Here is a 23,350-nt window from a genome sequence, read left to right as displayed (position 1 = left end):
CGAGGTCATAAAAATATTCTTCCGTATTTTCTTCTGGAAGATTTGTTGTTTTAATAATTGCAATTTTTGATGTAAAAAATAATTGAATACCGGCATTTTCATATGGCCAGCCTAATACCTTTCACAGCCAAGTGCATGCTGTCTTAAGTTAATTTCGTTTATCCAGAGATAGGGTTTTTTCCCCACATACATATCCAATGTTTCCAGCACCACCTATTGAAAGGGCCAGTGTTTACCCACTGAATTTTGGTGGCAGCTTTGTCACAGCTCAAGTGACTGTTCCTGTGTGGGTCTGTTCTGGATTTCCCAATCTCTTCCATCGGCCAGTTTGTCTAACTCTGTGCCAGTACCACACTGTCTTAATGATTAGAGCTTTATAGCAACTCTTGATGCCTGGCAGTGAAAGGAGTCTCAAATTTTAAGAAAGATTTCCTGATGATGCAGGACTCCAAGGGCACTTCCTCTTGGGCAGGGGTGGCCGGAGGAGAGGGCAGCTCCTCCCAGAGCTTTAGCCCCTGGCCTGGCCTGCAGCTCCACAGCCCCTTCCCCTGCACCGTCTGAGCTCAGGGATTCTGTGCAATCCCATGGCCCTCAGCCAGTGTCCCCGCCATGCCATGGTACTGTCCTTCCCAGCCTCTTCCTGTGTGTCACCCGTGGGGTTTCCCCTGGAGTGGCGTGGGTCTTGGGCAGGCCGGGTGGGTGTGGCTGCAGGCTATCACAGGCCCCGCCCTGTCATCAGCAGGCAGGTTCTTCCCTTCCAAACCAGGCTGCAGCCCCAGATTCTGTGCCAGCATCCGCCCCACCTCTGCAGCCTCTGTCTCAGCAAGATGCCACCATGGGGAGACCACCTGTCCTCTCCTCATCCGCTACTTCTGTTGGGGTGCGTTCCATCTGCAGCCCTTTAGGGAGCAGAACTGAACAGTGAGGCAGCTTCCAGACCTGTCCAACAGTCAGGCTGGCCTCTGTGTGGTACTGGCAGCTCTAGAGCTCCACATCCCCACAACATGGGAGCAGAGGGGGATGGCTGGCCTGGCAGTAGCCAGGGTCACTTCATCTAGAAGGCTTCCTGGGTCCTCTGCTTCCTGTAGCTTTGAGATCTGAATCAACGTCTTTGCTAAAACTAGAATCCCAAAGGAAGGAAAGACATCATACCCGACTCTTCCGAGGCTCGGTGGTACTGTGGTCACATCACTGTTTTTGCTGTTAGGTGCCATCGAGTAGGCCCCAACTCGTGGTGACCCCATGTACAACCAAACGAGATGCTGCCTGGTCCTGTGTCATCTCCGTGATCAGTTGTAGTTTGCACCGTTGTGATCCACAGCATGGGGCCCACATCTCCCACACAGAGGGAAAGGATCCTACCATTGAACTACCACCGCCCTAATTACGGCCATATAATAGCTGGTATGAAACCCCACTATATGGTGGAGGGATACTTGAATTATTTCTCTGCTCACTGGCGTTCCTTGGAGAAAACTGAATTGAAAATAGATACATTTGTTAAGCGTATCGCTTCTCCACCGCAGCATCAGTGGGTTTGAAAGGTTCTCAGACATTGTCCACCCTTCTCCCTCAAGTGATAAAACTGTAGATAAGAATTGCATTTTATTTTAAATCATTTTTTTTAAATAACTCTAAAATAATGCCTGCTTCTTAAAGACAATTTGGACAATACAGAAAACTAAGGGAAAAAGCAAACTGGTCATCACCGCAGCATAAACAAAATATGCAATAGAAAAACAATTTGTGACCCCTTGAATTCTTATAAACTTTAATGCAAATTTCTGTTATTCCCAGCAGAGGCTGTGTATTTAATCGTCCATTCATCTCTCCTCAGTCTTCTTCCCCAAAAGAACTCACCATTAACCATTGCCATCCAGTCCATTCAGCTCATGGCAACCCCATGTGTTACAGAGTAGAACTGTTCCATAAAGTTTTCTTGGTTGTAATTTTTACAGAAGCAGATTGCCAGGTCTCTCTTCCAATTTGCCACTGGGTGGGTTCAAACCACCAACCTTTAGGTTGATAGCCAAGAGCAAACCATTTGTGCCACTTAGGGACCTCAAAAGAACTCAATACGGGCCAAGGATGGAACTGGCAATTTTGAGCACTTAAAAAACAGCAAAAGAAGAAAAAGTTCACTACAAAGTTCAGGTATCAGCCTGTTCCCAGTGGTGACCATGGTGAGGACAGGATTGAATATTCAATGATAGGACTATGGGCTGGTCTGCCTATAGAAAATTCCAGGCTCCAGATCTAGACATCTATTGGGAAATAGACATCTATTGCAAAAGATCTGAATGGCCTTCATCCAGGAGGCCACAACCCAGAGGGCGTAGTCTAAACAATGGCATGTGACCGCCCTGGTGGTGAAGAGAAGCCCTGGGAAAGTGACGTGGCCACTGTTCCCAAAACCTCCATCACTGTCCACCCGGGCAAGCTAAATTTATTGTCCTCTCCTCTGCTTTTCCAGAAGGCCATGGGAGTATAAATAATAAACCAAGAAGGGCAGATCCATTTGGCCGGCTCAGTGGGTGTCTCCTGAATGCACTGTGAGTATGATGCCTTCTCTTCCCAAAGGTTGAGAGCTTCCGTATATTCAAAGGTTGCTGCATATTGATGGAAGATATGGTACTGTCCCTGGGTGGGTATACTAAAAGAAAATTCTAGAGGAGTTCCAAAATCAGTTCACCACCACCCCCCTCTCCCTGCCCTTGAGAAGAGCACTGGAATCTGGGGTGGGAGCTCCGACTCGTTTTCACGGAAGTGTATCTGCCAGTGCTTTTCTGAAGGGAGAACCTTGGTGGGTGTCTTAGTCACCTAGCGCTGCTTTAACAGAAATACCGCAAGTGTATGGCTTTAACAAAGAGAAATTTTTTCTCTCACAGTCTAGTAGGCTACGAGTCCAAATTCAGGGTGCCGGCTCCAGGGGAAGGCTTTTTCTCTCTGTTGGCTCTGGAAGAAGGTCCTCGTCATCAGTCTTCCCATGGTCTGGGAGCACCTCAGCGCAGGAACCTCAGGTCCAAAGGATGCACTCCACTCCCGGCACTGCTTTCTTGGCAATAGGAGGTCCCCCTGTCTCTCTGCTTGCTTCTCTCTTGTATCTCAAAGAGATTGGCTTAAGACACTATCTAATCTTGTATCTGTCGTCAATATAACTGCCACTAATCCATCTCATTTCATCATAGTGACAGGATTTACAACACACAGGGAACTCACATAAAATGGTGGACAATCACACAATACTGGGACTCATGGCCCAGCTAAGTTGATAGATATTTTGGGGGGACACGATTCAATCCATGATAGTGGGCATGGGGATGGGTGGTCTTGGGAGGTAGGGGAGCCTTTCCAGCTCAGTCTGCCCCTGCTTTCTACCCCTAACCACAGTCAGCCTTGCATGTGAGCTGCTGTGTATCTGTGTCTCTCCTGGAGGAAGAGACTGTGGCCATCAACTCATTGTTTCAAGGAGAAACCAAGGCCCAGCAGCCCATTTAATGCATTCCTGGCAGACTTGCCTTCGTGGATTGGATTCCCACTCAGACCCATTACCAATATACATTGTGACCTCAGTCTGCTGCTCATCCTCTCTGGGCTTTGCTTTCCCCTTTCCAGCACAAGTGGTCCCAATGTTGGTGGTTACTAAGCCTTCCTAATCCAAATATTCCCTCATCCTAGAAGGAAGTCACTGAAGGGGAGGAGGAACAGGTCAGGCAAAGAGCTGGAAAGTTCTGGAAGGTTTGGAGAAGTCTGTGGAGGCTGCTTGTGAGCATCAAGCCAAGATGGGATCACTTTTCAGGAGTGAGGGCTCCATGTCTGGGCTCCAGAGGAGCCTGAGGGTTAAGCTGCTGCATCATTACAGACTGCTCCTTGTGCATTGCTATACCGTCCGCCACTGCACAGCCTGCCCATAGTGACGTCTCAAAAATATTTCCTAAAAGAAGGAAGGCAGAAAGCTACAGGCCAAATTAAGAGGCGAGGTGGTGAACTTGTACCTCATCCTTTTTTTCCAGAAAGGAGGCTGAAGGGTATTACAATGGTCATTGGATTTCTTTTATGCAGTTTCTCTCATCCCACCAGGGGAAAAGGATATCCCTGGTACCCCTTAACTCTAAACTTGCTCTTAAAAATAATAATTTAACTTATAATAGAGAGTGGTTTCCTCTTAAAACAATGTTGCTGTTGTTAGTTGTCATTGAATGGATTCCGGCTCGTGGTGACCTTATGTATAATAGAACAAAACATTGCCCGGTCCTTTGCCATCTTTGTCATCATTGGTATGTTTGAGTCCATTGTTGCAGCCACTGTGTCAGTCCGTCTCACTGAGAGTTTCCCTCATTTTTGTTGGCCTTAAAACAATAGCAACTCCTTAAAAGAGGTGGACCACAGTGCATGCCTGGGATCAAGCCCAGGCTTTGGTGATGGTCTTCTTTGGGAAGGCAAAGCACATCTTCAGGATGGAGCCCTCTGATGGCTCAGAATCCTTGGCTGGAGAAGAGGGCACTGAGTTTATCCAAGTGCTGTGTGCTTGGTGGGGAGCTGCAGAGAGGACCTGAGAAAAGCTGGGTCTCAGGGGGCATGGGGCTCCTTAGTGCGGGGAAGGATGCTCCCTGGCCGCCTGTGGATGAGGGGGTTTTACTGAGCATGAAGCTCCTCCTTTATTTGGCTCAAGCCACTAGGGATGGGGACTTTACCAAAGCATCCTAAACTTTTGGTCTCCTTGGTTTGATGACAGACACCACATGAACTTTTCCTTGTCATTCAGCACCATCACAGGAAAGCAGGGAAGCAAGATGGGAGAGTGGACTATCAGGAGAGAAGGGAGTAAACTCTCAGGGGAAGGGGGTCTCTTCTCTAAAGTGAATGGGTCCAGATCACAAGGGACTGAGACGTTCTTTCTTGTTCTTGCTGTTCATGTATTTCTTCTCCCAACTTCTGGTGATCACAGGGGTAAAATTATATTATTGTTAAAACTATGGTCACTTCTCATGGCTCCCATCTCCTAGTCTCTTCTGACCAGCTCATTCCAATTACAAAGCTGATCAAGGCGGTGTGGAAAGTGAGAGTGGAAAGTGGGGCACAGCAACATAAGTCAGTCGCAAAATGCTGTACAATCTCATATATATTGAATAAGCAAATATATAGAAACCAAAGGTTATTAGTGGTTACCAGCAGTGGGACGCAGGGGGACAAGGGGAGTTTTTGCTTAGGGGGCATTGAGTGTATGTTAATAGTGGAATAATTTGGAAAAGGATAGTTATAATTATTACTGAACATAATGAATATAATCAATGTCACTGAATTATATATGTAGAAGTTGTTGAATGGGCAAAAAAAGAAAGTAAGTGCCTACATAGTGGCCCGAGAGCTCTCCCAAGGGCAGCACCCTCCCCAGGTAGACTTTAGGGCACCTGTACTCATTGTCCAGAGGGCCCCTAACCTGGTTAGGATCAGTCTTCAGGATGGATGACTTCTAGTAAGTGAGATGCTATTTTATCGTACACAAGAGAATGAAGGTAGTTTCCTAAATTAATAGAGAATATGGGACCAGAATATTCAGAGAAGAAATGAAATACTGCGTATAGCTTTGTCTACCCCATGTATACCCTACAGGGTTGAGTTTATATCTCCTTCTTTATTTTACGTGGTTATACTGGTAAAAACCACACACACACACACACACACCTCCAAACTAGAAACGAACAAAGAATTGCTCAACTCAGGAGAACAGCCTATCAATTTATGGGGAAACAACTAGTCACCCAGCTATTTTAATTGATGGAATTAAAAAAAAAAAAAGGCTACCCAGTCACCTGGGACTGGCACCCACCTGACAAATTTGGGTTAGTTGAAGGCCTGTGATGCCCACCAGATTGAAAGTCCAAGAAATGGGGCTGGTGTGGGCCGTTTTGGGGGAGAAAGGCTAGGATGCAGGCATTGGGCTGGGGCTGAGCAGAAGGCCTACAGGGACTTCGGTGACACAGGTCTGCAGAGTCAAGAGGAAACTGAGACTGGGGCTGTGTCCGGGGGGGTGGGGGCAGGCAGCTGATTTACAGCATCTAGTGGGAGAGAAATCTGGATTTTGTCACCCACTTACCAGGTGAAGAAGAGGGCTGTGGTGGTTCAATGGTAGAGTTCTTACCTTCCATGTGGGAAACCCAGGTTCCACTCCCAGCCGATGCCCCTCAAGTGTAGCTACCACCCACCTGTCTGTGGAGGCTTGGGTGTTTCTACGAAGCTGAGCAGGTTTCAGTGGAGCTTTGATTAAGGTGGACAAGGAAGAAAAGCCTGGTGATCTACTTCTGACAATCAACCAATGGAAACCCTATGGATCACCGTGGTCTGATTTGCAACCGACCATGGGGATGCATAGGACTGGGCGGCATTTCCTTCCGTTGTGCATAGGGTCACCATGAGTCAGGGTCCAACTCAATGGCAGCTAGCAACGACAACAGCAATAGATGAAGATACTGAGACTCTGAAAGTTTAAGAGATTTATTCTTGCTCAGTGCCACCTAACAAATACATAAGTGGGAGAAAACCAATATCCAGTCTTCTAATTCTTTACGCAGCTCTCTTTCCTGAAATTCAGCAATGTAGAAAATACTCTGAGAGGTTATTGACTGAACATCACTGTAAAATTGTGCGTATGGGCCAGAAAGTTATGGGATGGAGCAGGGTGGATCCCCTCCCTGCCGGCTCTGCCCTGCCCTACCCCTGACTCACACTCCTAGCTCCTGGCAGGTTGCTCAACCGTGTTACGTCCCAGGTCTGGCTGGCAAAGCCACTGCTAAGAATGCTCTCTCAGCTCCTTAAGTAACCTGTCTTAGCTTCTCCACTCCTAGGCACTGGGGAATAGCCCACACATATGCAGCAATCAACTCTGAATAAAAGAAGCTTCTATTTTTAATCCAAACAGCCTTCGTAAACAGTCCATTGCACTCACCTACAAGGCTGAATGCATTCCATGGTCTATTTTCTGTCCTTTACCTGAGACATCCTTAAAAAAAAAATCCTTAGGGGTTTTAAAATCTTCTCCTCATTAACCTGTTTCAGACAACCCCTAGAGCCCTTGTTCCTCACTAACTATTTTTAATTTTTACTTGAAAAATCAGTCATTTAAGAGCAGAAGATACTTAGACATCACCTAGGCTCAGAGAGGGAAAGTGATTTCCACAATGTTACACAGCTATGAAGGGTGAAATCAGAGCCCAGAACTCCTGACTACTTAGTCCTGGCTTTTTCTTTTTTTTTTTAGTGTACTCATATCTGTTAGGGTGCTTTGGGCTGCAAGTAAATGATCATGGAACTCATGCTAACACCATTGGAAATAGAGAGGAAAGGTGGGCTCCTGGGTCAGCTTCATCTGTGGCTCCACCTCCACTTTCTCTGAAATTCCCTTGGGTGTACTGTTTTTGTGTTCTGGCTTTGTCCTTATGGGGCAAATTGGCCATGGTAGAATGGGCTATCACATCTTTCTACCAAAGACATCCAGAAGAAGAGAGAGGGCAGCACTCCATGTAAAAATGGAGTGGCATCAGGCCTTGTCCCAGTTCAGGCTGAGAGAGGAGCATAAACATCAGCAGCAGTCCAAAGCTGGTTCCTATGAAGAAGAGGTCAGACACACACCAGCCGTCCCTCCCCCAGCACTCTTTACTTCTCTGCTGGGTTTGATAATTCATTGCAATGGCCACACAAAGCTCATAGACCATACTCACAATTATGGGAATTGTAGGAAAGTAAAGTGGGTTTAACAGGTTAAAATTCAGAATCAGGGTCAACTTGGAGGTAACAGGAACAACTCAGGACGCACTGCTTTGGTCAGGACAGCTTCTTTCCTGCCGTGCCTGCAGACAGGCCTCTCTCTCAGCCCTCAGCCCCTGTTCTTGGCCCTCCACCCTCAGACCTCATTCTTGGCTCTCGGCCCTTGGCCCTCGGCTCTCGCTCTTGGCCTGACCTCTGGCTTGCTTGGGCAAGTGTTACAAAACTCTTTAGTTCCAGCAATAAGTGCCCAGGGGTACTCCACTCTGCCAGGAAGCCTCCTTCCTAATGGCACTCAGCTGTCTCACTGCCAGTCCCATGCCACTGCCCTTTGTCTGCTGCTGGACTCTGCTGTGCTTGTCTCCACTTCTAGCCATTTTGTGCCATCTTTGGTGTTACAGGTCTCTGTCCTGGGCCTAGGAGGTTCTCAACACAGGGACCCTGGGTCCAAAGGACATAATCTACTCCGAGCTCTTCTTCTTGGTGGTAGTGAGGTACCCCCCTCCAACCTTTAAGCCTAAGGGGATGGCAAAACTGACCAATCCCCTACAAGGATTTCATGCAACTTATATGCATAGTTCCACCCCCACAAGGATTCCATGCACCTTATTTGCATTAGAAAAAGTGTCCAATCCTCTTGGTGGACCAGAAGTTCCTTATTTGCATAGTCCTACCCAATCATTTTGTGGAAGTCACAAGACCATGGTTAGAAGTACCATATTAAAGCAATTCACTGCACCACACCCCTACATTTCAACAGACAGTCCTGAAATTCACCTTCTTTGGACCACTTAAGTTACATGACCCTCATTGAACAACCATGAGGGCAGAAACTCACCATGCACTAATTGGATTAGTCCGGTCACTAGCAAGGGAGTTGAGATTACCCCACATCACTCAGTAATAGAATCCTCTCATGCATTTGACATCTCTGTGTGGCATTACGGCTAGAGATTATGGAAGAGCGGAAGATGAAATTCTTGTCCCCCAAAATACCAGTTCTATAGAAGGTGTCAAAGCTGCCTAGGAGAGAGGTAGACATACGAAAAAAAAGAAATGGCATTCCGTTACGAAGGTGGAAGGCAGAATGGATGCTTGGGAAGCAACTCATAGCATTTACTAATAGTTTCAAACACAAGAACATAATCAGTTTGTGCCCTGCCCAGTTCCCCTTCGCTGGTGACATATACTCCCCCATACACACACACACACACACACACACAAGTACACACACACACAAAGCTATGAGAGCTGCTCCACTTATCCAGAAAATTGCCCTTGACTGGCAGGAGCTAATTGTTCCAGAAAGTTATACCTCACCCCTTGTGCCCTGGGGGCAAATCACATCTAATGACTGAGCGATTTGGTCCAAAAGGCCAGACCTCTTGCCTCAAATGCTCGATTCCTCTATGTGGTCTGTGCTCCAGACCCTCCCTCTATAGACCCAATTAAGGCTAGATCTGACCTGAGACCACATCCTTGCTTGGTCCCTTCCCTATTCCTGCCCTGCTTCCCTCACTTCCCTACAGGTTCCTCCTGCAAGCTCTCCCTGAATACACAATATACAGCTGAATCCTTGTCTCAGGCCCTGCTTATAGGGAACCCCACCTAAGACAACCATGAAAAGCCCTTGCTGATGAGGAGTTCACTATTCCCCACGGATTGCACATTCAAGTAGATGTAAACTACAAGGGAAAAAAATAATAAGTGGCATACCAGAAACCAATCAATGAAATCTGCCTCTATTTTATATGTAAACTGGTGTAAAATCATTGATAGTAGTATGCCCAACTAGAGAAATCAATAAGCTTTTTGGAATACTGTTATGGATTGAATTGTGCCCCCCCCCACCACTTCCAAAAAAGATGTGTTAGAATTCTAATCCCAATGCCAGTGGATGTAATCTGATATAAGGTAATGTAATACCTTACAGCTAATGTAATATGATGTAATCACATTCCATAATGCAAACAAATGTAATATAATCAATCAATCAGTTGAGGCCATACCAGTGTTGGGTGGAGCCTAAACTTAATCACTTATGAATTGTATAACGAGCAGTCTAGACACAGACACACACGCAAACAAGGGAGAAGACAGATGCTACGTGGATCATCTACAGCCAAGGAACTGAGGAAGGCTTGGAACTTCCTGCAAGGAAGGAACCAGTATGGCCGAGACCCTGATTTGGACTTAGAGACTCCGAACGATGAGAAAATAAATCTCTGCTCTTTAATGTCACCCACTTGTGGTATTTCTGTTACAGCAGCACGAGGTAACTAAGACAAGTATCATACATTCGGAAGCTCTGTGAGGCATTATGGCTAGAGGTTAAGGGAAAGTGGAAGATAAAATTCTTGTTCCCCAAATCTCAGTCCTGTGAGTGGTGTCAAAAATGGGAGGTTGATGGAAGGGGCAGCAGTCATGGAGCCAGGCAGCCTTGCACTTTCCTCCCCAAGACACCATTCCCTTCTCTTCCCTGGAAAGGATGTAGGGAAGGAGGTTTACCCAAGACCTGGGTTCTCCTAGAGTGGATATTTGTCACTAACAGACCATGCGATCTTAGACAAATGGCTTAATTTCTGCAATTTGGTCAGAATTCTTTTGGCTGTAGGTAAACAAACCAAACTCAAACTAACCAATTGTAAAATTTATTGGTTCATATAATGTGGAAAAACAGAGAAGAATGGACTTCAGGTACACCTGGATCCAGGGACTCCAACAATGTCATCAGATGTGTGTCTCCATTTCTCTCTTTCCATCTCTATCTCACTTCTCTTGTTTACATGTGGAAATCACGGCCATATTTAACATCATGATTATGTCATTAAGCCAGTCACCCAGAGTTGAGAGGGCTTTGCATTCCCTGAGAAAGATACTGATGGAAATGATTTTGGTCTCACTATCTATCTATCATTCCTTAACCAATCCATGCGGCAATGGGATGGACTATTATGATGGTCTGGCCTGAGTCACATGTGCACACTGTGGGGTATTCTCATCATGGCCCCATAGAGTAGAGAGGGGCAGTTTCTCAAAAGAATCAAGGTACTGTTACTATAAGAAGGGGAGGAACACAAACAAGAGCTGTTTCCTATAGTCAGGCTTCTCACTTATGAAACAGGGACAATCATTTCTCATCCCAGGGGTGATTTTTATAGGTTAAATGCTATATGCATGTGAAAGTACTTATAAACCACCGTGCACAGCACACTGGTCATTGCATTAGTTTTTCCGTCCAGTCTTCCTTGTGGAAAAGATTGGGGCAATAGAGCTCGTGTTTCGTTTGTTTTCTAATTTCCAGTCTACTTTTCAACAGAACAATTTCCAAGGAAAAATGAACCGCACGCTGGGTCTGGGCCTGCTTCTAGCTGGCCTACTGGCCGTGAAAGGTTTTCCACAGCACCACCTCTCTCCAAATAGTCATGTGGCTGTGAACCAGGCCCAAGCATGGAAGGGAAGGCGGGCAGCCCAGGAGCTTGCAAGGCGGAACACAGACTTTGGCTTCCAGCTCTTCAAGAAGCTGGCCGCTAAGAGCCCTGGGAGAAACATCTTCTTCTCCCCCTTGAGCATCTCCACAGCCTTCTCCATGCTGAGCTTAGGTGCCCAGGGTTCTACTCTGGATGAGATCAAGCAGGCCTTCAACTTCTTTGAACTGCCAGACAAGGATCGTCACGAGGGCTTCCATTACCTCATCCAGAGACTGAACCAGGGGGACCAGGATATCAAGCTGAACCTCAGTAATGTGCTGTTCATAGAAGAGAGGCTGCAGATACAGCGGAAGTTTCTGGCAAATGTCAAGAACCTATACAATGCGGACACTGTTCCCACTGACTTCCGGAACTTAGAAGCTGCTCAGAAGCAGATCAATGACTATGTGAGTCGGAAAACTCATGGGAATGTAAACAACCTGATCAAGAATATAGATCCCGGCACTGTGATGCTTCTTGTAAATTCTATTTTCTTTCTAGGTAAGGCTTGGGACATGTCGGCATGAAATGATTAATAGACTTAGATTAAAAAGCTGGGTTGGCCACTCGCTTGCTCTGTGACCTTGAACTCGTATGCAATTAATCTCTCAGAACCCCATTTTTCTTGTCTATAAAACCAGTGTCATGATACGTAGCTCATAGGACAGTTATTGGGATTCTCTTTGTGAAGGGAGCTTTGTGAAGTCCAAATTATCTTCTATATCTGCAGTTCCATTATAACTGATTGTCCTAACACAATATTGGTTGTAGAGATTGAGGTGATATTCTTATTCCCACTTTTTAGGTGATAAAAGTGATACTCAGAGAGAAAGATTAACTGACTTACTCAGTGTTACACAGCCAATTAATGAGGTCAAGACTAGAACCCGCTTCTCTTGGCTTGCGGCTGCGCACTTTCCACCACTCCAAGTAAGCCCTTAGCATGGTGATGGCTGTGGTGATGATCACTGTGGTGGGAAACTTGGTCTGTTTATCAGACTTTGTTTGTAGAGTCCTCAAGTCTGAGTCTGAGAGATTGAAAATAAGATGGAAGCATGTTCCAGATTCCAAGATTCATCCTCCACCACCACACACACACACACACACACACACACACACACACGCGAGAATCAGAGTCCAATACCCCTCAGGCCAGCCAAGATCACTGTGAGCTTCCAGCAACATGGCTCTGAATCTGAAAGCTCGGGTCCCCCCAAATCCAGAGGGAGACTAATGGCTAGAGAAGAAAAAAAGGGTGATACTTGTAGACTGATACTTCTGTCTGCCCAGAACAGAAGGGAGAATCTGGAATTTCCCAAAGTTCCTTCATCCCCTAGATCAAAACAGGCTCAAAAGCAACAATGACGATGCTGATGATGACTAGCATTCACTGAACACTCTCTGTACACATTCGCTGAGATATACTGCCTTATCCCACTCAGTCTTACAGCAGTCCTGTGATCAGCAGTCTATCATCATTCGCATCCTCCACATAAGGATGCTGAGGCTCAGGGAGATTGAGACACCTGTCTGATGTCATACTTCTAGAACAGCAAAGCCAGGGTGTGAATGCAGGCAGTTGGCCCCAACACTGTGTAAGGGCACAGAGTGTAAGGGTGAAGGCAAAGTTCTCACCCCTTTCCTCTTGGCTCTCTGGGACTCATACACACTGCTTTCTCAGTTTTATACAAAAATGCAGTTAAACTGCCTAGAAATTATTTTTATTGGAGTCAGTAGCTTTCCGCGCAAATTTCACCATAAAATTTGATCACTTTTTGTTGTTTTTGTTTCGTTTTGTTTGTGTCTCTACCATACTTTGCCCATCATGACCTCTGCTACCACAGGTCTTCCAATTTAGCCTTGTCCAATTTTTCCGATCTATATTTTGTAATGTTTAATTATTCCTTAAATATTTAGTCAAACCAACTGGTATCATGTGCAGTTTTCGTTGCTACCAGGTTTATTTTGTGTCAGTTATTTCTACTAAGTCCATCTTTTTACAGGTCAGTTCTTGTGGTTTTGATGTTACCAACAAGATGCCATTTTTTATTGTGCAGTTTTATTTGGTTTGGCTGTGTCTACTGAAAATATTCATTGTGAATTTGATGAAAGACAGGGCTCTTGTATCCATTTCTTCCAGCAAAGAACATCATCAGGGAAAAGGATCAGCTCTGAGATTATGCTCACTTAGATCAAAGCATCCGCAGGTCAAAATGAAGGGCCCAGATGCCCAGCTTTGGGTATTCACGGATCCCCAGCAAGCTCTCAAGAGCAATCGGCTCCTTTAGTTTTCTCAGCCCCACGGGAGACTGGCTCCTTCTGGGGATTAATTAGAATACAATGTAGCATTTTTACTCAGGTCAGACCCAAAGAGTTCCTATTGAGTGTAACCCAGTCCCCTCTGCTAAGACAATCCCAGGGCTGTCTCAGCCTCAGGGCCACCCAGGCAAAGGGAGCCTGCAGCTCCCATCTCAGTCCTGATTTCCTTGAGAACTGATAACCAGGCCCTGAGACCAGGAGCCTTCAGGGCATGACATGGGGGCGGGATTCCTGTGGACCTTCCCTGATACTGCACAGCCAACAAACCTGGTGGTTTTCTCAGTCCAGTCACCTCTTTTGCCTCCAACACTCATGGTCACATTGTCCTTCTTCAATCCTAAGGCAGGTGGCAACATGAGTTTGATCCAAAAGTAACCAAAGAAGAAGACTTTATGCTAGACAGAAACAAGCCCTTGAAAGTGCCCATGATGTTCCGAGGGGGCATGTACAAGGTTGGCCATGATGACCAGCACTCCTGCACTGTCCTGGAAATGCCTTACAAGGGAAACATCACCGCCATCTTCATCCTTCCCGACAAGGACAAACTGGGGAGAGTGGAGGAGGCCATGGTGGCCGATGTATTGGACAGTTGGAAAAAAATAGTCACGCGAAGGTAAAGAGGAAGCCCGGTACACCCAGCTTCTTCCTTCTTCCCCCTTTCCTCCAGCTCTCTTTACTTCTTCCATCACGGATTTATTGAGCAACTATCCTGTGGCTGGGTCCTATTCTAGGTTCTATGATGAACTTATATTTTGGTGGGGAGTAGATGAAGACAAATCATATGAATACAGTTGAACACTTGCTCTTACAGGGAGATGTATAAGAATCGTGGGAGCACAGTGGATGGAGCAAAAAATTTGTCTGGAGGGTGGTGGTCAAGAAGGGCTTCGCAGAGGAGGTGGCATTTGATCTAAGGCTTCAGTCTGTGTGGAAGGAAGAGGAGCTATGGAATCCTAGGCAAAGGGAAACCCCAAGGACAAACACTTGGGTGTCAAAGGGAGTTGTGAGTTGTTCACTGTAGATTGAATGATGTTTTCCACTGTGGCATCACAACAAAGCCAAGGAGTGCGTCCCAAGTAATTTATAACTAATAATGGTCAAAGAGCTAAAGTGAGTATTTTTCTTTTAAAGCATAAAATTAAAACAGACTTAAGGTAATACCTACGGAATCCCTCTCAGACACTTGTCTACAGTAGATTTTCTTGGGATGGTAAGGGCTGGGGACTTGGTGTCAGTGTGGACATGCATGGTGCCTCAGAGGCAGAGGTAGGGGGTGAGGAGGAGAGGACAGTCCCACATATCAGAGACAGTGTCAGGATGTCCCCCTCTCCAGCTCTTCACTTTCTCTCTTCCACCTTGCCCCCTCCCACCTTTCCATCCCAAAGGCCTTTTGAGAACCAACCCTGGTCGTGCCTGATGCACTTTTAGATGCGAGAGGGTCTGAGAGAGGTGGAGACAAGGTTAGGACTGAGCTGGGCTACCTGTGAGTGATAACGGAACTGAGCTGGGTCTTCACTCTGGAACAAATCCTTAGAGGAATGGCAAAACAAATTTCTGATATCTGGAGTTAGCTGAAAGCTCGTGGAAGGGGAATTCTGGTTCTGAATGTTCAGATAAAGTCACAGTTCTGTGACGGGCAAAAAGCAGCAGGCTAGGTGGCAGGCTGTCCCATGGGAGCTTTTGTGCCTTCAGCTATGGGAAATGGCTTCAAGAGCCAGGTGCTGAGGCACTCCTCCATACTCTCAGATGAAAACCTGGGGGCTGCAAGTGTTGGCAGAGCCTGGGCCCTGAAACAGGAGTAGGGGCCTGGGTTCCAACTCCAGCTGAGACCCGGTTTTCCCATTTATGATGTAAACTCTCACAGGACTGGATTAATGAGAGGACTGGAAGTCCTGGATGGTGCTAATGGTTAACACGCTCCACTGAAAACCGAAAACCCTGTGCGGCTCAGTTCTACTCCGACAAGCTTGGGGTTGCCATGAGTCAGTCAACTTGACAGCAACTGCCATTTTTTTAATGAGGATTAAAATGTTCCTTAGCACAGACTTGCCCACAGGGGGCGCTCACATCTCCATCTCCCTCCCATTGGTAGAAGAGGCAGAGACCCAGGCTGCTCAGATATTCTGAATCTCAGGTTTATGGACTGACAGGTGTCGGAAATCTGATCCTCCCATGGCAGGGTGAAACCCAAGGTGGCAGCTCGTCTCCAATGGTAAGGGCACAGCCCTCTTAACGTGGGGGTGCCCCAAAAGGGGCAGGCCGTGTTCTAATAGGAATCTTAACGTTCAGAGAGTTGTATCGGGGGGCCTCTCCAGCGGGCGGAGAAGTGTGAGTGTAAAAGGAAGGTGGAAAATGGGAGGGATTCTGGGCCCTCACCCCTACTTCATCCAGTTGTCCCAGCTTCATGCATCTTTGACTCTATAGATCACATTTCCTTTAATATTCAAATGATAGTGGTTGAGACTCTGCCAGTGGACTGCTAGAACTTGTCATCTTCAGTGCGCCCCACCCCCTTCTCCAAGTTATTCTGGTAACTCCCCAAGAGGCTGTGTCCTAGTGCTGGCACTAGGTCCTCTTGTTCCCCTCACCAAGCCTCCTCTCTGCAGTCTCCATTGCTGAGGCTACCATAAAGCCATTGCTAACCATGCCCAGATATTCTTAAGGGGCCATCGCCATCTTTCTGGCTTTAGGAGAGGGTCCTCTTCCCTTTGCTCCTCCCCCACATGTGGGTAGAGCCTCTGTGACTTCGTGCAGGCCAGCTCAGTCAGGCATTGCTGGAGGTTTTGGGGGCACTGAAGCCAACGTCCCTCACAGGGGCCCGGGGATAACTGACAGCACACGCAAGTGGCTTCTCATGGAGTCCAGGTGCCGGCTGCTGTCACCATCTCTTTCAGAGTGCCCCATGTCTAGCTCCTGGTCTGCCTCCATTGACAGACTCCCACCCGGTCCACCAGGGCTGCCCCCTGCATCTCCGTGCCTTGAGGTCAGGAGGACCTTGGAGAGGACAGGCGAAGCCCCACCTCTCCGGTCACTTCCCCCATGACTGACCTACACCCTTCATGGGAAGCTCCATGCCCTCTCACAGGGCAGTGAATTTGTCCCTGGTTCCAGGAGGGAAATTAAGAGTCATCGGAACTTGATAGGTCAACATTCCTACATTCTGTGCTCATTCTGCCTGGGAATCAAGTTTCTTCTCTTCTGCAAGCAGGGAGACTCGTCCTGACCACTTCTGCCCATGCTCTATGGTGGAGTGAAGTGGGGGTGAGATATTCCTGTGTGTTCTTTCTTCGGTTCCCCATGTTTTGGAAGGCCTAGAAGAGGCCAAAGAGGAAAATAATCTTTCCTTCCCAAGAGACATAACCAAGTCAACAGACACACCTAAAAGATATGCCTGGTGCACACCTGGGAATGACATTGGAATGTAGGTTGCTGATGACTTCAGGGTGGCCTCTATGCAAAAGGCAAATACTGACTTTGTATTTGCATGATTGGAGGTCTGCTCTAACTCCTTCCCAGGAGAAAAGTTCAGTGTTTCCTAAGGCCCAAAACTGCTGCTGATTTTGAAATATCCATTTTTCTGTCAAAAACTTTTCAGTGTCCACCCCAGCCAGGGTACTTTGTCACACTTTTACGTATTTATTCGGCCTCTTTCTTTTAAAATAACATTTGGGAGAAAGTTCTGCTAAAAAGTTTTCAAGCCACTCCTCTGGGCTAGAAGTCAGCAAACTATGGCCTGTGGGCCACATTTGGCCAGCCCCCTATTTTGCTCACAGGTGCATCTCAATTGCCTAAAACAGCACTCAGTATACAGTAGGGGCTTAATAAACATTGTTGAATGAATGAATGAGTGGAAAGGTAAATTTGGGAGTCATTGGGCATGTATATGATATTTAAGACATGAAACAGAATGGGATCCCCTAGGGAAGGAGTAAAGAGAAGAGAGAGAAAGATCAAGCTCTGATCCTTGGAGTACCCCAACAATTAGAGATGGGGGATGTGGTGCAGCCAACAAAGGGCAAGAGAAGGAAGAGGGAAACCTTGAGGGATTAGATTTGGATTAGAATGCTCCATGAGGGAGGAAGAGATCAACCAGTCAGGCATTCCTGGAGGTTTGGGGGGTACCAAAACCAACGAGAACTGGCCTCTGGCTCTAGCAAACCGAGGTCCACATCGACTCAGTGAAGGGCTGTTTTGGTAGAATGTTGAGGACAGAAACCTGACTGGAGTGGGTTGAGGTGACAATGGAGGAAGCGGAGATGCCTTTTCAGGGAGTTTTTCTGTAAAAGGGAGAAAAGAAATGGTCTGGAAGCTGAAGAGATGACTTAGGGCCGAGGGAGAAGTTTGTTTTTGCTTCTTAGGGTAGGAGTTATCACAGCAGGTAGTCTGCTCCTAAGAATGGTCAAGTAGGTACCACTTGTGGAAGGAGAGGAAGCAGGCTAGAAGGAGGTCTTTAGAGTGACCAGAAGAAACGGGGTCCAGGGCCAGGTGGACAGGGATGGTACAGGTGCCTCAGGGATGCTTGGCACCAGGCTCTGAGCCAGGAGGCTGGTCCAGGTCACGCCCACAGAGTTTGTGGGGCTGCTAATTCAAGGGCAAGAAGAGGAACATTTGCTGGTCACTGACTGCCTGCAGCCCACTTACATGCTTTAGCACTCTGTCCTGTGGACACAATGCTCATCGTCACCATTTTTGGACAAGGGGCATTGAGAGAAAACATGATCTGCTATCAGACAGAGCTCATGAAAGGCAGAGGGGATTTGAACTCAGTTCTGCCCAACTACAAATCTGAGCTCCTGCTGCCTCTAGTGTTTAGTCTGCTGGGGTCAGCATTGGCCCAGAGGTTGGGCACGGTTGAGTTTGCAGTGGGGGAATCCTCAGTGGCTGCAGGTGAGGGGACCCTGAAAGCGCAGGGATTTGACAGCCCATCCAGTAGATGAGGGCTCTGAGGCAGGCTTGGTAGGAAGTAGGGACATAGATCAGAGAATAGAGGGTGTCTTGAAACTAGGGTCCCAGAGGGTAAGGAGTCCCTTCTCATTCCATGGAGAGAGAAGATCTGAGGCCCTTGGGGCTGGGAGCCCAAATGTTTCAGCTCACCACCACCCCTGAGGCCTGCCCTGGATAATGGTAGGACCCACCACTTACCTTTGTCACTTCCAACTCCCCAGGGTTGTAGACGTGTCCGTGCCCAAGTTCTCCATCACTGGTACCTACAGCCTGAAGGATATCCTCTCCCACCTGGGTATCAGCAAAATCTTTGAGGAGAACGGTGACCTCACCAGGATCTCCCCTCACCGCAGCCTGAAGGTGGGCGAGGTAAGCCTGCCGGGAGCAGAGGAAGCCTTCGCACAGCCCTGGGCGGGGACAGCTGTCACCGTGCTGTGCAGCAGGACCTGTCCACCAGTTGTCAGGCTGGGCTCAGATCCCACCTCTGCCCCCTACCAACGTGTGATCTCCAGCAAATCATGTAAACTTCCCAAGCTTTGTGTTTCCAACCTCTGAAATTGGAAATGTCAACCTCCTGGTGCTATCTTGAAAATCAGTTCAGTGCCCCAAACATTTACTAAGCACTTCCTATAGGCCAAGGGAGCCCTGGTGATGCAGTGTTTAAGAGTTCGCCTGTTAACCAAAAGGTTGGCAGTTCAAATCCACCAGCAGATCTTTGGAAACCCTATGAGGCAGTTCTACTCTGTCCGATGGGATTGCTATGAGTCGGAATCGACTCGACGGCAACGGGTTTGGGTTTTTATTGGTTTGATAGGCCAACAAAGGAACCCTGGTGGTGCAGTGGTTAAGTGCTCAGCCGCTAATGAAAAGGTCAGCAGTTTGAACTCACTAGCCACTCAGCGGGAGAGAGATGTGTCAGTCTGCTTCTGTAGAAATTACAGCCTTGGAAACCCTCTGGGCAGTTCTACTCTGTCCTATAGGGTCACTATGAGTTCAAATCAACTTGATGGCAATGAATTTGGTTGGTTTTGTTTTGTTTTGTTTTGTTTTTTGGGGTTATGGGCCAACAGTAACATAGGCCTGAAACTGGTCTAGGTTTGGCCCAGACCCTCTCTCAAAGACCTCACAAGTTCATTAACTTGTAAACCTGCTCTATGTGACGAAGAGATATGCAAGCAGGGGGTCTCGTGGTCTCCAGAAAGGGTGAGCCTCTGCCTGTTCGGGGCAAACAGAGAGAACCAGAGTTAGCAGGTACAATGCAGCGTGTCCAGTTAAATTTGAATTTCAGGTCTGCAATGAACAATTGTTTAGTATAAGTATTGCGTGGGACATACTTACACCAAAAAAAAAAAAATTGCTGATCATCTGAAATTCAGATTTAAGAGGACATCTTGTATTTCATCTAGCAACCTTACTTTTGGGTTAAAAGGGCATTGAACTGTGCCTTGAAGGAGGGGGAGAGAGTTCAGCAGGAAAGGATAGGAGTGGAAAGGGTCTTCCAGTGGGAGGAACAGAATGGCTGAAGTCTGAGGGTGGGGATACACAGGATGTGTGTCTATGTCAGTAGTGGGAGTGAAGGCGGAGGCTCAAGCAATCTGGGAGGGACCAGGTTGTAGAGCTAGGCAGGCTGATCTGAGTCAGTAGGCACTGAGGGGCCACCAAAAGTGTCTGAGCAGGGGAGGGCCATGAAAGTGCCTAACACAAGTGTGTGGAATGTGTGCCTAGTACGTGAATGGGCAGGAACCAAGCCTCGGTGGTGTGGCGAGAAGATGCTCTGAGAAGCATTTCCAATACAAACAGGGTTCATTCATCATTCAGCCAACTAGTACTAGGCACCTCCTATGAGCCAGACCCTTGCTGGGGACACAGAGAAATGGACCTTCCCTCCGGGAGCAGACACACTATTTCTCCACAGTCAGTGGGTAGTGGGCAGTATGGGCAGTCCCGTGAGAGCCCACAGGAGGCCCCTACCCACCACCTTGCAGGTGAGGCTCAGGGCAGGCAGGTCATGGCCTGAGCTGAGATGTAGAGACGCCTATGAGCCACTCCAGGGATAGAAGTTACCATTCACTTGGCACAGACGGCATCAGGCATTGTGCGAATACAGCTCATTTCCTCTTCACCATCATCCCCCGGCTGGGTGAGGAGTGAGAGATTTGGGGAGGCCAAGCCCAAGGTCACCCAGGTATGCTCGTGGCAAGAACTGGATTCAGACTGAGGGCTGCCAGCCTCCATGGCCTCGCCTGGGTGCTAGAGGGTTAAACACCCTGCAGGGTGGTCAGCGCTGGCTCTGAGGCCTTGGATTGGCCCCATTGCACCCTTCCCCCATGGCTGCTGAATGGGGGTATCTCATGGGGAACAATAAGCACTTGGACTTTTTGAAGAGCACAAGGAGCCTTTAGGAGTTCCTGGGTGGTGTAAACAGTTAATGCAATCAGCTGCTAACCAAAAGGCTGGAGGTTCAAGTCCACCCAGAGGCACCTCGAAAGAAAGGCCAGGCAATCAACTTTTGAAAAATCAGCATTGAAAACCCTATGGAGCACAGTTCTATCCTGACACACATGGGGTCGCCATGAGTCAAAATTGACTCAAAGGGGCCCTCAGAAGGCACACCCCCTCCAGCCTTCTTGGCTGAGGGTTCTCCCACCAGCTCCCCACCACCTGGGGCTGGAGGCCTCATTTTACTAGCTGGGGACCTTGGGCCATTTCACCTCTCTGAGCCCCTGTTTTTATCTGGACCATGGGGACGTCTGACTGTACTTCTGGGGGTCCCTGTGAGTATCGTGTAAGGAAATGGATGTGGGAATGTTTTATAAGCTCTAGAGTGCTGGGGTGAAGCAGCCTTCTCTGCCTCACTTCCTCCTTCTTCTTGTCCTCCCCAACCATGCTTTCTTGTGGGGGATCCCGGGGAACTCAAAGTCTCGTAGAATTTCCTGACTCAGGAGTCTGGCAGAGATCTTTCCCCTGAAGAGCCTCCTCCCCCAGTAGGCTCTCAGGCCTCATGGCAGAAAGGCATCTTTCTTTTTCAGAACAGAAACATCAGGCCCAGAAAGAACAGGTACCTGGCTCTCATGCCACCATTCAGGGGGTGATCCACTATGCTGTTGGGGTAGCTCCTTCCTCAGGGACTCAGCCTGCTGCCTGTTGTAGGGACCCACCAGAGCACCCTGGCGCCAGCCCCACAGCCGTGGGGAGTGCATAGGACCTCGGGCTCTGAAGCCAGACTTCAGGCCTCTAGTTCCACCTGGACTCGGGGCAGCTGGGTGACCTTAGGTGACTCATTTTCCCTGTCCAGACCCCCTCATTCCTCTATAAAATGAGGGTTTGCAGATAGATATCTACGTTCTTCAACTTTATGGGCAAGACCCCTTCATAGCTAAAACAGAGTCATGATTTGTTGTCCTACTTGCAAGAAGAGGGAAAACAGTTAATAGGGTTTTATTGCCTTTAAGATTCCCTCTCAAGGATGTTCCATAACCATCCAATGCCAGCCACCCCTTCTCTGTAGGCCTGTATTACATTCAACAGCTTCTCTTTTCTAGAGCTAGGGGTGCTGATAGCTGTGATTCTGTAAGGTAAACATGGGATATTTGCCTGTTTTCTGCAAGTAAAACGGTTAGAATTTTGTACAATAGAATGACTATATCAGTATTTCACCAGAGGCCCATAAATTTCTCAGACTCAATCAACAAGTCACAGGTGCTGATGCCTTTTGGGGCTTATCTGGGACCCGAGTTGTCTCAAACAACTAACCAGGAATCCAGCTCCCCCTCAACTATCCACCCGGTAGGGGACCAGAGCGTGGAGAGAGCTGGAGGCCTCAAGGTAGAGGTGCCACCACCTCCCTTCCATCTAGCTCAGGGTCAACAGCCCCTTTCTGCCATTAATTATGGTTGACACTTCCATGAAATTCATGGGAAGGATAGCAAACCCCCTGTCTTCTGAGCCCCCATGATGGGTGCCCCGACCTGCACCATATGCCCAATCTCGCTGCATCTGCTTGTTGGACACCCTTCAACAATGGCAGCAGAAAAGCCAGGAAGCCCATGGTGGGAGTGGGTGGCACCAGCCAAGTTATTGCTCTGTGGGTGACTCTGGCCATGGCCTGTCTCTCCCTTGGCCCCTTGCTGGCCTCTGACTAGCCATGGTCTCTGAGGGTCTTGGCCAGCACAGACACCCCCTCACTGGTTCCCTCAGGTGTTCCACAAGGCCAAGCTGAAGATGGACGAGAAGGGCACAGAGGCTGCGGCGGGCACTGCAGCAGAGACACTACCCATGGAGAAGCCTGTAGAGGTCAAGTTAAACAGAACCTTTCTGATGATCATCCAAGAGGAGAACACAGATTCCATGCTCTTTCTGGCGAAGATAGCCAACCCTAACGGGACATAGGGAAATGTTCCGGCTTACTGAAGGCCCCAACCATGGCCTGGGGCTGAAAATGTCCAACTCCCTGGGATTGAAGCCATGGGGACAATCTTTCCAATCCCACATCATCATGCTCTTCCAAGGCCCCTAACTCGAACAAGTGGCATCCCTGGCTCTCAGGGCTCCTGCCACACCCCTTAGCTCTGCCCATTTGGATGTTGGGATTACATGCCCCAGCCATACCCACTTGTCAGTGTTTTCCTCTCCCCTTGGTAGGCAGAGGGGTTTTGTGATCCAATAAACGCACTCCCAGGATCGCTGGCTCTTGGTGGATAATTTTGGGAAGATGTGTGTTAAGGCCAGTACCTGAGGTTTGGAGCCAGAGAGGCCTGGTTCAAATTCTAAAAGTGAGATATCTTTGATAATGTCACAGCCCCTCTCTGAACCCCTGTTTCCTTATTTCTGAAATGGGGGTCATGACACCCACCTTG

The 23,350-nt window shown here is 47.9% G+C and overlaps 1 protein-coding gene across 1 annotated transcript; it reads left to right on the top strand.

The window, feature by feature from the left end:
- The first annotated feature begins 2,452 nt into the window (after positions 1–2,452).
- SERPINA12 (serpin family A member 12) lies at positions 2,453–22,883 on the top strand. The gene is made up of 5 exons (XM_049897544.1): positions 2,453–2,552; positions 11,081–11,732; positions 13,893–14,163; positions 18,716–18,863; positions 22,692–22,883. Exons 2-5 carry the CDS (start codon positions 11,099–11,101, stop codon positions 22,881–22,883), a joined length of 1,245 nt encoding a protein of 414 aa, XP_049753501.1. The 5' UTR covers positions 2,453–2,552; positions 11,081–11,098.
- Positions 22,884–23,350: the final 467 nt, after the last annotated feature.

Source organism: Elephas maximus, chromosome 10 (assembly GCF_024166365.1).
Source record: "Elephas maximus indicus isolate mEleMax1 chromosome 10, mEleMax1 primary haplotype, whole genome shotgun sequence".
NCBI lineage: Eukaryota > Metazoa > Chordata > Mammalia > Proboscidea > Elephantidae > Elephas > Elephas maximus.
The sequence above is the reverse complement of the archived record's forward strand: the minus strand, read 5'-3'. Positions and strand labels throughout refer to the sequence as shown.